Source organism: Vanellus vanellus (genome assembly GCF_965231255.1).
Source record: "Vanellus vanellus genome assembly, chromosome: 12".
Lineage (NCBI taxonomy): Eukaryota > Metazoa > Chordata > Aves > Charadriiformes > Charadriidae > Vanellus > Vanellus vanellus.
In genome coordinates, this window is record NC_138917.1 from 12,335,455 (window position 1) to 12,352,638 (window position 17,184).

General features: G+C 39.6%; 1 protein-coding gene across 1 annotated transcript in view; it reads left to right on the forward strand.

Annotated features, from left to right (window-relative positions):
* Window positions 1-5,172: 5,172 nt before the first annotated feature.
* Window positions 5,173-17,184, forward strand: part of LOC309676972 (neural-cadherin-like) — a gene marked incomplete at both ends in the record, with an annotated part of 67,336 nt that continues 55,324 nt past the window's right edge. The window contains one exon of the mRNA XM_082489638.1: window positions 5,173-6,199. Coding sequence (XP_082345764.1) covers window positions 5,173-6,199 — 1,027 coding nt within the window. The remainder of the gene's footprint in view (window positions 6,200-17,184) is intronic.

Consider the following 17,184-nt stretch of genomic DNA (forward strand, 5'->3'; position numbering starts at 1 on the left):
ACCTGAGCAGAATTAAATCAGATATGTTTACTTTGCCAAATCCGCAAATTGTGGTGTTCTGATTAGCTCTGCTGAGGTGAAAATAGTTTGGGATTCTGAAACACAGAGAAATGCAATGACCAGAACAAAAGATATTGAAGTTTTGGAGAATTGTGTTTACAAATAGGAAATACAAGCAAGAATAAATGGATTCTTCCTGCTTATTGCATGCTGCATGTATACAAATAACTGAAAAATACTCTAAGCAAGGTTTGCTAAGATTTAGTGCCAGGCATATGCATTCATTGTATTTTATGTATTGCATGCAAAACCAGCAGTCTGCTTCTCACGTAGATATTTTGTTAAGGCAGTTATAGAGATGAACCATAGTTTTGAGGAAAAATGGATGTTTAGAGAGTAGTATAAAGTAATTTACAAAGGTCATTATTAAAAAAAGAAAACAACAACCTGACAACTGTGTCAGTCACTTAAGTCAAAGTTCTGATTAATAGAAAAAAATTTATCATGTCAAAACTTAGGATTTTTAAGAGAAGCTTTTCTGTAAAGATTTTAAAGCTGTTTACTGAGATTATTAATAATGTAACTAATTTGGTAAGTAGTAAGGCACCAGGCAGGGAAAACTGGATATACCATTAGTGTTACTTGGTGAGAATTTATTGTTACTGTATTGTCTGATTTCAACACACCTCAGATTTCACTTTTTTATATGTATGTATAGCTCATTCAGTTTGATTGTAAGTTACATAGGAGGTGTTTCTGGCCGCATAAGAAGTATGTCCATTTACATAGATTATTGTAATTAAAACACTTATTCTAACCTTCTTGGACTTGTATATAGCACAGTATGCTTAACAGCAGAAAGAGTCTTCCAGCTGGTTGAAATAAACTGGAAAGTAATTGTTATAAAATACTGAAAGATATTGAAAATGTCATCAATTTTTCAGTTTTGGAGGATGGATTCTGCTCTTAGCATGACAGAAGGTGTTTCTTGCACTCATTCGACTGCTAGATTCCAAGAAAAAATTGTTAAGTATAGTGAGAAAGCTGCATAAAGAGCTAGCAAGGATTAGACAACAGCAGCTGTACTTCTGAATAATTTAGGTTTAGTTTGCAAAATTATACAGGAAAGGATTATCACTTATACTGGCATTGGAGAAAATGGAGCTACAAGTGTTATAAAAAATGACAATGTACAAATAGTCTAAAATAGCACAGGGACTATCTTGTCACTTTGGGCTAGATGCTGCAGAGCTGTGTGCCAAGGCACTCGTAGAATCATGAGTGGGAAGTAAATAGTGTAGAAAGAGCTTCCTTTGTCTAGATGTGGAGCAGGGCAGAACGCTTCCTGAAAGTTTAAACTACTGCTTGAGAGTAATGTCTGTCAGGTGTACCAGATGACATATATATCAGCTTGCTCCAGAGGTGTATATTAATTCTGTTATTGATATATATTTATAGTTATTTATAGTAAAAGATCCTAGGGGGCTTCCAGTTCCTTTCTCCTGCTTGAAAGCCAGCTATTGAGTATGTGGCAATCAAGAGCATTCACTGCTTCAGGCATATTTGCATTTTGATCAAAAGCAAAGTAAATTGTGCCGCTTTTCCCTAAGCCATCCTGCCCTTCAGCTCAAGGTATATGTAAAACAGGAAGAATGCCTAGCATCATTCTTCTCTCCTGCCTCAATATTTACAGTGCAGTTCCATAAGGTTAAGGCAAGATTTTCCTCAGAATGTCTCCTGTTCATATTTCAAACGAAATCTAATTTGTAAAACGCAAATTCTGCATCAAATACTTTGCGTGATCTTTCTGCAAAAATTTACATTAATACTATGAATCAGTAAGTTACAAAGAGTATAATTCAGTAATTTTCAAACATGAATTAATCATTTTTGACAGAGATTATGATTTTTGTCTTGGCCTTGCCATCGCCTGATCACACAGGTGAACCTCAGTAACCAGCAGGTCGGTTGTGCTTGGTGCTGTGCGTAACCACTAGATATCTTTGGTCATGTGAGGTCTCTGGAAACTCTGCTTACCTTGCATCCCAGGCTTGCAAGCTAGCAATCTGTACAGCCTGTGAGCTCGTTCTGAGGTATGTAGGTATACCCTTAGAGTTGTAAGTCCTGGCTTTTACAGAGGAAAAAAAAGAGGGAAACTTCGAATTACTGTATTAAAAGATGCATACAGGTAATTCAAGGCAGGAGCAAGAAAAGAATTCTTGCTTTAGTGTGAGAAGTGGTGCTTCTTAACTGCTAAATCCAAAATTAGAGCTAGCAGAAATAAAGGGAGTTGCTATACATGGGAGAATGGTCTGGAACATTCAGAGAACCCTGAGGTAACCTCAGAGAGTGGTGTTGAACAGTCAGGAAAAAGAAGCAAATGATGCATAAGGTTTATTATACTCTCTAGATCTGCTATCTCAATAAACTTGTGAAGTAGAAGAGCTGAGGAGCTTGTATTGTAAAGTCAGTGTCCATATGGTCAGGACTTCTGGAGATGGGATGAAGATAGAAAGATTTTGACTGTACCAAGTATCCAGGACACCAATTTAGATTCCCTCTAATTTGCACAGTTAGTAATAGGATTACAGTCTCAAGTATTTGTCTACGATTACCATAGGGCAGTGAACTATAAAAATCAACAACCTTTTATTTTTTAACAAACAACAGTATAAGGTCTCTATTTTCCTAAAAAACCCCCTTGTGTAATCTCTGAGTTTTCTGTCTACATACTGATTAAAATAAAGTAGGTTGAATTCTGCATTTGAAACCATGAATGAGGTTCATCTTTAAAGTCAGTTAGACCCACACTTGTGTCTATGTTAATTAAAATGTCTGTTGAATTTTTGATGCAGAAATGAAAGACCTTTCAAAATGTAGTTCCATTCCTGGTATATTTTTACAGGTTTTTACAGAGAGAGATCCTAGTGGATGTAGAAAACAGAACTCGCTAAAATGATCCCACAAAATGGTTTGATCAAATACTAGTTGTTGATTCTTCATAGTATCGTACCAGTTAAGGAACTGTTGGAAAAGTTCCTTTTATTTTGAAGCCATAAAAATCTTCATGACCGAGTTATGGGTTCTTCCCATCCCAATCTGTATAGTCCTTTGTTCTGTATGCAATCCATAGAGCTCACAAATTTTCTTTTTTTTAAGATAAAAACGAAAAAAAGCCATCACCAGAGCACTGAAGATAACATCCCATATAGGAGGGTGCTTTTATACCAAGATTTCAAGGCTATTTTAACTCTGTGAGGAAAACTCCTAAGAATTTGCATAATCTCAACTTTTTTACATCAATGCAACTGTATTTTTTTTTAAAAAGAAGGGATATTCATTATTATAGAAGATTCAATTCTGTTAGAGAAATGGATGAAAGATTGACACATTTATTATTTCATCCAAATCAAAATTTCTATGCCTGCATTGGAATTCAGATACAGCAGCTTGTTACACCAGGGGTTAGATGCCAAAGTAGAATTGAAAATGCTTGCAATGTCAGGCACACTTGAGGCATGGGAGAAATAATTCCTTTTTAGGACTCTAGATGAATTTCTCTTGTTTCAGGTACATGATTCTGCCTTTCTGCTGGGCCACTAGAGCTTTATCAGTAGCAGTGTTCTACCTCAGATAGCATTTCCTCAGCCTCTTTTCCCCCCTCTTCTGTGCTTCAATGCATATTAGGGATAGATGGTTTATTTTTGGAAGTTCTTGTGCCTATCCCATTCTGTGGGTGAATAGAAAAGTAATCCCTGCTCTGGACCCCAAAGAAATGTGTCAGTCTGAAATTGCTACTGACTGTTGGTGTGGAAGGGGAGGTGAGTACAGCTACTCTACAGCTGACAATAGCATGCTGCTTGATTGAAAGAGGACACACTGTAAGGCTTACACGGAGATAATATATTAATGTATGAAGCTGATGATTTATATCTCCTTAATAACTTTCAGGATGAACTGGAGAAGATCACTCATGTGGTAATAGTAGAGCACTTGGATTTTTCATTCTGAGTCTCCTATAGTCTTCCTACTTGATCCCGGACTCCCATTTCCCTATAAAGGCAACCAGTTTCTCTGAAAGGATATCATGAAGGTACAATATTGTGTTTATAAAGTTTTTCACAGTCTTGGGTGGGAAGTGTAAGGCAACTGTGCTGTCTGTCTTATAAGAAAAGTAACCATTATTCAGTCTCATAAAATTTGAATTACTCATACAGAGTGTCTTTTATTTTTTTACTTTTCTTTAATCTCAGGATGATTCTTAAGATTAAATTTATGTACTACATAAATATAGCTAACACCAGTTTTATATTTTTTGACTTTATTCTTGAAAGCTCAATTCTGTTTTGAAGAGGAACTGCTTAATGTAGTAACTTTTTCTGCAACACATCTGACTTATGTAGTCAGTTAACTTTAATGGTGAAATTTAATTTTATTGGGTTTTTAGTTTTACTTATGCCAAAACCCCAACACAGTCAAATAAATGTTGGATTCTATTTCTTTCTGTTTGTTACCAGAAACATTCTCTAGTTAAGCTACATTTTACCGAAAAAAAAAAAAAAAAAAATTGTTTTACCTTTGCCAATCTGGAGGCATTAGGGAGCTGATTAATTGTGACTAAAGTGTAATGTTAGGCCAGTGACATTGCTCAAGTACAAGCTGAGGGCAAAACTGGGATTTTATAATACGTAGGTATCTAGAAATGAATAAGAAGGTATTTTCACCAGACAGCCGAGTGCCGGGAGAGCCTGTCCGACACACGTGACAGACTGCAGGACATGGCCCGTGCACTGGTACCCGGGGTGAGCAGAGGAAGAACTCGGCTCCCGGGGAAGGTGGGGGGCTTGAGGAGGGAAGGGAGATTGTTCCATCAGAAGGATAATTTAGGTTAAGAAGTAGTTAACCCAGCAGAGACGTCCTAAGTCAGATGCACGGGACAGTTTATTCTGCACGAACTCGGGACGCGCGCACCGCTGCCGGTAACGGCCCCGGCGCTGCTCCCGGCCCTGCCCCGCGGGCGCGGGGGGCGGCGCGGGCGGGCGGGGCGATTGGCCGGCCGAGTCCCGCGGGCGCGGGCGGCGGTCCCCGCAGCCCCGGCCCCTCGCCCGCCCACTCGCCGCGGCGGGCAGCGCCGCGCAGCCCGCCCGGCAGCCGCCGCCGCTAGCAGCCGTCATGGGGCCCCGCGGCACCTGGCGCGTCGCCGGCTGCCTGCTGCTCTGCTGGGCTCTGGCCGCCGCCCGCGCCGCCCCGCGCAGGAAACCCTCATTCGGCGGCCACGTCGCGGAGAACCGTCCGGCGGGCACGCGTGTGCGCGGGCTGAGCATCCCCCTGACGCGGCTGGGGCCCGAGCCCTGGTGCGCCAAGGTACAGGGGCGCCGCTGGCACCTGCAGCTGCTGGGCGAGGGCCACTCGCACTTCCAGGTGTCGCTGCACGCCCGCACAGCCCGCGTCTGGCTGCGCACCAGCCGCCCGCTGGACCGCGAGGCGCGGGCGCTCTACTCCTTCCGCCTGGGCTTGTGCTGCAAGCACTGCCGGCCCCGCGGCCCCACGGCCGCCGAGCTGGCCGCCCTCACCGTCCACGTTCTGGACGACAACGACAACGCGCCGCGCTTCGTGGGGGGGCCGCGCCCCGGCGTCACGCAGCTCCGCGTGGAGGAGACGCTGGCGCTCAAGTCCCAGGTGTGGCAGGCGCGGGCCGAGGACGCGGACGCGGGCACCAACGCGGAGTTGCGTTACTTCGCCCTCCCGCGCAGCGCCCACTTCTTCGTGGTGCCGCGCAGCGGGCGCGTGGTGCTGGTGCGCTCCCTGCTCCACCTGCGCGCCCCCATCCCGCTGCGCCTCTACGCGCGGGACCGCGGGCAGCCGGCGCTGCTCAGCGACCCCCTGGAGCTGGAGGTGCTGCCGCAGGCCAAGCGGCTGCCCCCGCCCCGCACCGCCACCGCCCGCCGCCGCCGGGCCCTGCTGCCGCCCGCCGCGCCCCTGGCGCTCTTCCTGCCCGAGGACGCCCGCCCGGGCAGCCGCCTAGCGACGCTGGACCCGGGGCGCTTCGCTTCCGCCTGGTTCGAGCTGGTGTCGCCGCCCGTCGAGGAGTCGCCGGTGCGGGTAGAGAGGGAGAGCGGCGAGGTGAGGCTGGCCGCGGCGCTGGACAGGGAGGCGGCCGCCGCCTGGGAGCTCGTCGTCCGCGTCCAGGAGCGCCAAGGTAGGTGCGGGCGTGAGGACACGCGGTTGCAGCTGCAAAAAAAGTTGCGTTTTAGAGTAGTGCTCTTGTCCCTTCAGTAAGCTGGAGGACGGTTTGCCTTTTAAGGAGTAAAAAGTCCCTAAGTGACAACAAGCACATAACGATGGTTTAGCGTCAGGTGGCCTGTGCTGTTATGTTGTGGAAGGTAGTTTTGATCTTTTAAATGTATAAATTGTTAATATTAAAACGCTGTAGGTGACAAGAAGCATTACATAGCTGTACAGTCCATTTTCACTAAGCTGTGTAAAATGCTTGGAGCAGTAAGGTAGTTATCAGCATTTAACTATTTCACCTGTTAAAATTCTTAGTTATTAATGAGTGGCATGGAAAATGTGTAGTGTAAACAAAGAGCATTACTTATATATGCATTGAGACAATGCATGTTAGCTATACCGTGCTTCTTATGCACAAGTGTTGTTTTCTATTAAAATGCTTCCCATAGCTCTGATCCTATAAATGAAGCGTGCAGCTGAAGTCATTGAGTTTTGAGTCATTACTAAAGTCAAGCATGTTTGACTCACAAGCATGATGTGAGTTTTTGCAAGATTGATGTCTTCGTGTTTATGTGGCTGCTCTTTTTGAATAAATACAATGGGTCCAATGTGCACAATTAAAATGGCATGTTTATGGTTTAAATGGTCATCATTTGCAGGGTCTGAAGTTAAATAGAGTAGCTCAATTTACCTATTGCTCATTACATCTATTACTTTTTAAACTTTGTTTTTGTTTTGAATTATCTTGGTTAATATTTTTCACCTATGGAAATACACCTTAGTTTAAGCATATTTTTAGTTCACTGGATGGTGGATACCTGTGTACCTTCACCACCTCTCTTGTTACTTTCATGTTACTTCTGATTGTAACAATGTTCTGAAGATTGTCTAGAATGTGAGTATTCTGGAGAAAATTGTATCAGCAGAAATGCATTGGTTGGCTTGATTTCATCTTGGAAAGGTTTAGAAAGGGTTTTGTATTATGTGACTTCCAGTGCTTGGGAAAACTATTAATTTCTCAGTAGTGCAGCTGCTTAGAGTAACTTCTGTTAGCCACAGAGCAGCACTGGCGGGAGAGATGAAAAGCTTCCCACGCTATTCCTTCCCTCATCTCATCTGTTTTCTGACTGAGGGGCAGCCCATAGGAGTGAGACAGTTTATTCCTTGGTGTCCGTTAAATCCCTGAGGATGCCTGCAGGGATTCTAATTAGTGCTGACGGTTTCAGTGACATGGATACTTCCCTCTGTGAAACAGGCTAGATCACCAGCTTGTTTCACTTGGGTCCTGAGGAACAACTCTCAGATCTTTCTCTCGTTCCCACTTGTTTTTTGTCATGCCTATCGTGGTAGCATATTTGATGTCAGTCATTTGGACTGCCTTTGCGCTGTGTTCCAGCTTGAGCTTTGGCTGCTAACCAGGAGGTTGATAGACAATTTCCAAGACACAAACACTTTGTGTGTCCTATCTTTGCTACTCAATCTTGAGCAAGGCTGTATGCCAAAGGGGATGTCATTACGCAGAGTCAATGACAAAATCTATCGAGTCAATCTGAGTATGCTTCTGGGATGTTTACCCACTCTGTCATGTAGCTCAAGTTTCAGCCCTTTGTTGGTGTCACAGCTTCCTCTGTCAGGATCAAGCAGATGTTGGAAAAGTAGTAGCTAACCTTGCCCCCGGTTACTGCTATTCTCACCTTTGTGATGGTTTTTACTTTTAGCTAGTCTGAATGTAGAAGTCTGAGATTGGCATGACAGAGTCACAAGCTTTGTTCCAGGCAGAGATTTCTTTTCTAAAGCACTGCTTGCTAACCCAGTTAAAAAAACATGAACCAACTTTAACTTATTTTCAGGGATTTTTTTCACCATCTTGTAGTTTCACTAAAGAGTATGGAGTGTTTTCCACTAGCCTGATATGTTACTGCTAGTAGTATGACATAATGAGATAATAATCTCTATGAAATATGTAGAACTAGATTCTGACTCTCAGAGACTAGATAGATGGTAAATAATTTTGAACAGTACAAATGGCATACTTTAAACAAAGAAACTTAGAATCACTAGCATCTAAAGGAGCCTAAATGCAAAAATACACCTATATTATTTTTTCATCAAATAAAGGTTAATAATGGCTTGACACCTTTAAAACTCTTTTAAGTTGCAGGATGTTTACATTCTTATTTTAAAGGAGTTAAAATACATAGGTACTTGAAACGTATTTAGAAAGTTACGTCTCTTTCTTTATGCGCAATCCAAACTTCAGTAATGTCACAAAAGATAACCAAAAGGATGGGATAGGAGAAGGAGAAAGATGGCTAGCATAACTAGATATTTTAATTAGTCTGAAATAAGGAAGATATAGAATATTGCAAAAGCTCCAGAAACAAAACCAGTATTTACAGAAGTGAGCTCTCAGGATGAATTCAAGTGGGGAGATGGTTACACTGAATTTTGTTGTGAATGAAAGTGTAAGTTCAGGTTCTTTCTCCAGTTTGTTTGTTTGCTTCGAACATTCGTGCTGGCTTATTTATAGCCATAAATATTCCAGCAGCTATGGTTTTCTGGTATCAGAGCTTATGGTATCAGATGTTGATTTCTGTTCATGTGGTATAAAGCTATATTAATTCCTTTAATATATATATTTTTAATTTTCTAACCCCCTAATTCTTGCTGCCTGGTAGCTGAGAATTGAAAATTAAACAATAATTGTTTCTGGCTTTAGTCTCTTCTTCAACCCAGGCAATGATGTCAAGGGTAAGACAATTTTTTTTATATGCTTTAGCATAGAAAGTGTACCCTCTTTGTCCTTTTTTTTTTTTTTTTAATGTAGTTTATTATGATTCATTTGTAATGTGCATTTCGTTATCTAAAGTAGTAAACAATGCTTAAAAGCATTGTGGCACAAGTGGTCCTAATACATCTATAGGAAGAAAATTTTTTTTTTTTTTTTGGCCAATGGAGTATCCTCAAAATAGCAGTAAGACGACTGGTATATGGCAATAAAGCAACATTCAGCAGCATTTCTTCCTGGTTTATGTGACAGCCCTCACGCTTTAGTTCATAAATGGGACTGTGTAGGAGGTGTTCTGTTTCTGAATTAATTTTTATTCAGAGGAGCACAAAGGATATGTAACAGGCTGCATGATTGTTTATTTTTTCTCTTCAGCTCAAATAGAATTTAAATACTGTTCTGTTTGCTTTCTCTCAGTTCTGTCCTGGGTAATCAACATGTTGTGTGTCAAGGGCTGGTGTTCCATTGAAGTAAATACTGTTCCAGCCAGACCTTTAGCATCTCAGTATCCAGATAATCTTCCACATGTTCATAGAAGAAGAAGGGTTTTCTCACTCTAAGTTAAAGTTTGTTGAAGGTATGGGGTAACCTAGCTCACTCCACTTGGCACGGGAAGTAACTACCAGTGTAACAGGTTGACTTCTCACTACATAGATTATCTCTTAGAAATGTATGGTGTGACCATAGGCTTGGCACTGGTATTTGTTTTCCTGCATCAGAGGTAGCTTTGAGAGGCATTTGCAGCATGAACAACTCTTCGGCATGCAGGGTTGAGTTTTTTGGCAAAGCTGCAATTGACCTCTAAGATTTACTGTAGTGATAATAGAATCATAGAATAGTTTGGGTTGGAAGGGACCTTTGAAGGTCATGTAGTCCAACCCCCCTGCAATGAGCAGGGACACCTTCAACTAAATCAGGTTGCTCAGGGCCCTGTCCAACCTGAGCTTGAATGTTTCCAGGGGTGGGGTATCTACCACCTCTCTGGGCAACCTGTTCTAGGGTTTCACCACCCTCATTGTAAAAAACTTCTTCCTTCTATTTAGTCTAAATCTTCCCTCTTTTAGTTTAAAACCATTACCCCTTGTCCTATTGCAGCAGGCCCTGTAAAAAGGTTTGTCCCCATCTTTCCTGTAGGCCCTCTTTAAGTACTGAAAAGCCGCAATAAAGTCTCCCTGGAGCCTTCTCTTCTCCAGGCGGAAGAACCCCAACTGTCTCAGCCTGTCGTCATTTATTGTAGTGATGTGGACAAATTACTGTTACCACTATTGTCATTACCAGTGCAACTACATGCTGTAGTTATTTTTTTGACAGGAGATATTTTGGTTACAATTTTTTTTTTTTTTAAATCTAGATGCCAAAAAAAGTCCAATTTTATATTCTTTGAAATAATAAATAATTATTTTGTATATTTTAGTGCTACAGTAAAATTACCTGCAATTTGTAGAGGAAATGGTACGTTACTAGTTCTATTTATTCACTGTGTATCTTTTTGTGGCCATATGATAGTTTGTAGACTTATTTTTAACATAGTTTATACTTTTTCTGGAAACAGTAGTTACTGTAAAGTGGCAACAGGAATATCTGGACCTATATTGCAAAGTGCATTCTTTATTACATGGGTTCTGCTGTACTTGTGGAGGAATAATAGTTCCAGGCCCTAGAAAAGAGACTAGATACTGTCTTGTTTCGTAGTTCAACTTCAGGTGAGTTCATTGCATAAATTCTTAGAAGGAAGGTTTAAAAACTGGCAGAAGTCAGTTTTAAGAATTAGAGAAGAGATCACAGATCAGTCAAGCCTGATAGATTTCACAGATTGGTAAAACACTACCTTTCAGATTAGGGCTGACCTGCCCAACATGATTGTCAGGCATTCGAGTGCAGTAACGGGTCTTTCAGCTCCCTGCGTTTGGCTGCCCGTGTTCAAGGCCAGGTCCCCCCACACCATGCAGCTGGCTAACCTTGGATCAGACAGTTAGTTGTCACAAGCCTTGTCTGTGGCCTCTGCCTCATGTCTTGGGAGCTGCACTTAAGCCTAGGTCCTTTCCTGAGCTCCCCCAGGGGTGCGCTGTACCTGGCCACATACGTTGCTGACCCTGACGCTGTCTTGCTGACTTGGCTTCCCAGCTTGACCTGAGACCTGCCTCATCACTGCAAATCTCTCTGGTGACCACTGGACTGTTGGATGAACCAGGTTTATATCTTGGTACCTGCTCTGCTTTTCTTGCTCCGTGACATTGAGGTCCCTGCCTGCCTCCTGTCACCCTTGGCCCCCATTTCATTTACCCTGCAGAGCAGCTTGTCCTTGCTGCTACTTGGCAGTTAAATTCTGCAGCTTCAGCAGCAGCACACGTACATTTGTATAAAATATTCTCTGTACCCTGACTACCTTGAGAGCTTAAATTGCTCTGCCTGGACATTGGACCAAAAATTCAATCTTGAGAGCTGAAACCACTCGTTTGAAATTGAAATATGCCCCAACAATATTTAAATTTTTCATAATTTACAAAAATGTTGGCCAAAAGAAAAACAAAACAAAACAAACCCTTACAAACCCCACAGTCCCAAACCAAAGAGAAACACAAGGAAAAACTCATATATTAGTTTGAGCAACAAGACGCTAAACAGAACTCCAAAATTTCAGAGCTTAATTTCATGAGAATGCTCATCAAGAACCATGTGCCAAAACCCCAAATTCCTCTAGTGACCCCACTGGTAACTCAGCACTGGGCTATATTCTTCAGTTAACCTTGCCCGAAGAAGTGATGGTTATGCTCACGTTTTCTGTAGCATTTTGTATTTTATCCCGTTTAATTTATAGGGACACCATTTATTTATTCTTTTCAGAAGTGTAGTACTATTTTTAAGTTTTTACCCAATAACAGAAGGTAAAATATCTTAGACTGTCATAGACATTAATACTTTAACATAGAGCTAGCATTTAATTTGAGAAGGAGCCATTATTATTCCATTAATGCTTGGGGGAAGTGCATGAAAGGTCCCGTCTCTCTAATCCTCTGTCATCTCGAGATCCTTTGACCTTACTTCATCCATGGGCATTAGCTTTGTAATCCCCCCATCGTTCATTTTTTCTTATTAGAGGATTTACTAAGGGTGGTGTTTGACATGCCTTCCACATAGTTAACAGCAGTCACTTAAGTACATTTGTCCTGTTTAAATTGACATATAGAGTGGAGATACCAATTTTATTGATACATATATTTTAAACCTTGAAAGTTTTCATGCTTGGAAGCCAAGGATCATCTGTTTTAATTTTACCTGAGGCTTTAGTTCCTTACTAGCTGTGTATTGATTCTGTGGCTATAATCCTTAGGAATTAAGTAGCTTCTGGGTTATGATTTCTCTTTTACAATTCTTATTAACCTCTTCTATGAATTACAACCATGTTAACAGTTACACATCAAGCTGGGCTTAAGTTGAAATCGTCATCTGTTATCCAGCAGATGTGTTTCATTGAACTGCAATGGGTTTCATGCTATTAAGTCAAAAGAAAATGGACATTCTGTGTGCATTTGGGACAACTATAGATGTTTACAGGTTTGGAATGTTACTTATTCGTGGTAAAAAGGAATGTCTGGGGAAGCTTTAGAGCACCATGTTGATGTTTATTCAGTCAGAATGTTTTGATACTATATGCTGTCTACTCCAGTCAGATTAAAAATATCTTTGTGAGACTACTGAGACTTAAACACCAAAGCTGTTTAGATCTTCTGTCTGTTTATCATCTCGAACATCCGGATTCTGCAAAATAATTTTTTTTTTTTAAGATCTAACTAAATTTCAGCACAAATTTGTTAATCTGATGGAAGTAGTAAATTATAGAACATATGGATAGGATGTTTCTCAAAGCTTGTTTGTAACATCTTCAATTGGACATTGATTCTCTGACTGACGTGGCAATTATGTTACTCTTTATTTGATTATGAAATAGTTTTATTTCAGTTTTTCCTAACCTCTCTTTTTTCAGTTAGCCTTAGAAGTGTAGTGTCCAGATTTGTAGATCGAATTTCTTTAAACCTTCTTGTTATTGTTTGAGTTTAGGTTTTAGAATAAAAGAGAGACTGAGACTTAGTCCACAGTAAGTTTTCCTTTGACTTCAAAGTGTTTTGGTGTAAATAGGGAACAAATGCAGTATTTTGAAGACAGTTTCCTTTTGATTCACTTAATAGTATACAGTATTTAGTAATATACAGTTTTTCAGACACTTTTGGTTTTCCTTTTTCTCATAAATGAGGTCATAATTTCTTAAATAGAAAACATAATTGCCTTAGATGATTAACCTTAGGCATATAAAATTTTTTACTTCTTTAAATGGGAATTACATATGAAGTCAGTATTAAGGAAGTGCCAGCTTTGGGATGCGGACAGCTGGGGGCGATAGAGCGAAGAGGGTTGAAATAGATAAGGAAGGCTTTGTCTGTGTGTCAGCTTGCTCCTCAACACAGTTTGGAATGGAAGCTGAGATTCGTCAGTCTTTATTCCCTGCTGCAAAAAAATGATTGTGAAGTCTCACAGCCTAGTGTCCTTTCTCCCCGTAATAACAGTGCAGTCAACAGATACCAGTTTATTGCTTTTTCCTAGCCCTAATGACAGAAGTTGTGTGTGATATGAGTAGGCTTCAGTTGATGCATATATGATGGTGCATATAAATGTTGATATGTGATGTGCCATGGTCAGGTTTCTCTTTTTAATTTTATTTTTTCTGGAAAATTAAAATTAATGATTTCCTGTCTTTAATGTTTTTAGGTTTGCAGTCCATATATTTAGTTTAAAAGACTTTCTGTGCATGATGATACAAAGAAGTACAACAGGCGGTTTTGGTAAGGCTACTGATTGTGGTGGATTTTTTTATTTTTTCCTTGCACATGATGGACTACAGAGAAACAAACCAAATTTTGCCCAAGAAGTTCTAAGGAAAATTTCAAGAGAACTTCCAGTCTTACAGTGGTACAGTAGCTGCTACCTCTTTACCTAAGTTCTCTCCTTATGATAATGCCTTTTTTGGCAATCGATAATCATTTTTAAGATACATGTTTTGTTATTTAATGATGTCTATTGTGATTATTAATTTGTAGCCATTTATTTCACATCTGGGCAGGCTTGGCTTTTCAGTCTGCCACTCATAGCAGATGGGTACCACACTGGGAAATCCCTGATAACGTGGTCATCGCTTTACTCTTCTTTAGTTGGTAATTTGTATTAAGATCCACTCTGCCATGATAATTTATCTCCTCTGATGCTTTCTTTACTCTTTTACTTTTGTTTTCTGGTTTGCTTTAACTTCTATTTTAAAAGCCATATGAGGGTATAGAACAGAGAAGTGACAGACTGTCATTATTCTATCTACAAAAAAGATAAGGCATCTTAGGAGGGAATGTGGGCTGTCCACAGCTTGAGCCCATCAAAGTTATCTCTCTAGAAGGTTTATGTTTTATGAATGAGCAAACTACTGTACTTAAAAGTAGCCTATCAAATACCTCATGAATTTTCAGAAATGACAGTAGAGAAATATTTGTGCATAATTGTCCTATTTTTTGAAGGATATACAGTAGGACTGGGTACAATAACCAGTAGCTTTTATTTCATGTTGTGGTATGGAAATGGAAACAGAGATTTCTCCTGATTGTAGCTAGAGGCTCAGGACATTAAGATTTTTTTTCTGGAAATGTATCTTCCCAAACTTTTAAGTCAGTAGATATTTTACATGAAGACATATCATAGAATGAGGTCAGTATGTTATTTGCAAAGCCTCCTCAAAACAACATTCTCTCAACCAAACCCAAAATATTTTACTTGCAGTAACCCAAACAAATAACAAACCCCTGAGTTTTTAATAAACATTTGACTATTTAAGGTAAAGGTCTTAGAAGTTGAAGAATCTTAAAAAACAAAAAGGAAAATACTAACTTGAATACTTAATTTGCTAATAGACATAGATCATAATGTCATAGAGATATTGACCTAAAGGCTTGCAAGACTTTTAACGCTCTCATAGTGTCCTTTTAAAAATAAACTGAAATGACCTGAAAATGCCAGGAGCAACCTAGCTTCTCACCCATTATTGTTTAATCATAGTAATACAATACCTCTTCCCTCAGTACATTCAGGGAATGGATAATATTTGTCCACAATTGTAGAGACATGTTCAGTCAAGTACATATTCTATACTGTCAGATTTTTTAAATCAGAATGTCTGGCATTGTTAGTTTTATCAATTACACTGATTCAGAGAAGCCTACATTTTTAACGAAAACAAGGATTTTATTTTCAAGTCCCGTCTTATAGAAGTATCCATTGGATTTTTAAGAGAAAAGACAGTCATATAATCCTAATGAAATCAGAAGTCTGAGAATACTTTGGATTTCACAGATTGACAGCATCTTTTATAATTTGGTACGGGGAAAAGAGATGGGTTTAGAGGCATCTCCAACCTATAGTATTTGAAATTGCCATCAAGCTATTTCAGCATGCATGATTTTCAAGGCTTGGTTTAACCATTGTAACATTCAAAAGTTGTTAATTGTATGCTTAAGTATTAAAGCCCTCTTCTCTATCTTGCCATTGGTGTAACAATATAGGTAGGTGGCGGAATATTTTTTTTTTCCAGTTGCTGTATGAAATGACAAGATTTATTAGTTTGCAGTATCTATGTGCAATCCAATGGATCTTTGTAACCCAGCTTCGATACCAGCTTGGAGGAGCTAGTTCATGTTACTTTGTGTTGAAACCCTGTCCTATAAAATTAAGAGTTTTTTCAGATAAATCTGGATTCGATAGAGCCATAAAGAACTGGTGAAGAACCTGAAGAAGAAAGGAACCAAAATCCAATAAAGATATTTGTTTGCTTCTTGTAATTTTTAGTATGTTCTTCAGTTTTGACAAGTCTTTAACGTGGACTGCCCCTGGAGGTTCATGATTTTGAGAGGGCTTTCTGTTCCTTCTAAATACTAAGTCCCTGTATATGTATTAAATTTGTTGTGAAAAATTTTACACCGTTTGCACCCTTTTTAATTTATTAGAAATTTTTCTAAGCTGTTTGGACAAAGTATATAACCCACTCTTCATACTATATGAGTATTAAGGTTTGGGTTTTTTTTTTTTTTTTTGCCTTTTTTTTTTTTTAATAAGGACAGTTTATTTTATTATACAAATGTGGTTTTGTATCTCAAAGGATCAAATTTCTAACTTTGAATAATTAATTTAAAATGTTGTATGTTCTCCTATATATTTAACTCTGCCTTTATTAAAGCTTCTCATTCTTAACAACTATGCTTAATGAGGCACTGTCTGCCTTTTGATTGAGGAGATTTGGAAAAAGGAATCTAGCGAGCAAGCTGACAGCATTCTTTGAAATGCTTCTGCTGTAGAAACCAACAGTTGGATTGTGTTGATGTATAATTCTTCTGGTATGAGTATGTTGGTAGAGAACTGATTTCATGAGCTGTATGGAGATAGAAGATATTTTAGAAACTCTTTCTGTGATTTTTTTTAATTACTTATTGCTGCTTTTAAAGAACATTTTTTGCTATAGTTAAACTTCCCAGCAAGTCACTTAATATTTTGCTTATGGTTTGTTTTTTTTTTTTCGAAGGATGGAAATTGTCAGTTGTGGCATATCATCTATTTCCTGTGAGCAGAAACTTGGGCCAGCTAGTGTATTACATCTCCTAATGTAGTTGGAATTCAGAGTAAGGCATAGTAATAAATCCTTCTGTTTATCAGTTTTCAACTGCAGATAGGCATGAAAAATAAGCAATTATAGATAGATACCTGTGATAAGATTTCAGCAGTGGATTATGAAGATTGATTTTGGTGATAGGGAATGAATTTCAGCACTGCAGCTTTTGTCAGTAATATTAAGTTGGAAGGAAGTAATTCCAGCTGGAGGGAATACCAGAGAAAAAGCAGACTCTAGGATGAGCTGCCCTAAGAAGGATTTTTGATGATACACAAATTGAGTCTAATAGGGAATTAAGCAGCTAAAGTAGGAAAAACCTCTGGACTAGAGTTTATAATTTTAGTTGTTTGTTTGTTTGTTTGTTTTTTTATAAATTGAAAAGAGAGCTGTAGAGAGGGCTTAGTTTTGATATTGCAAAGGACAAATAAGTGGTATTTGCAAATATGTGGGGAAAGCAATCTGCTCACAG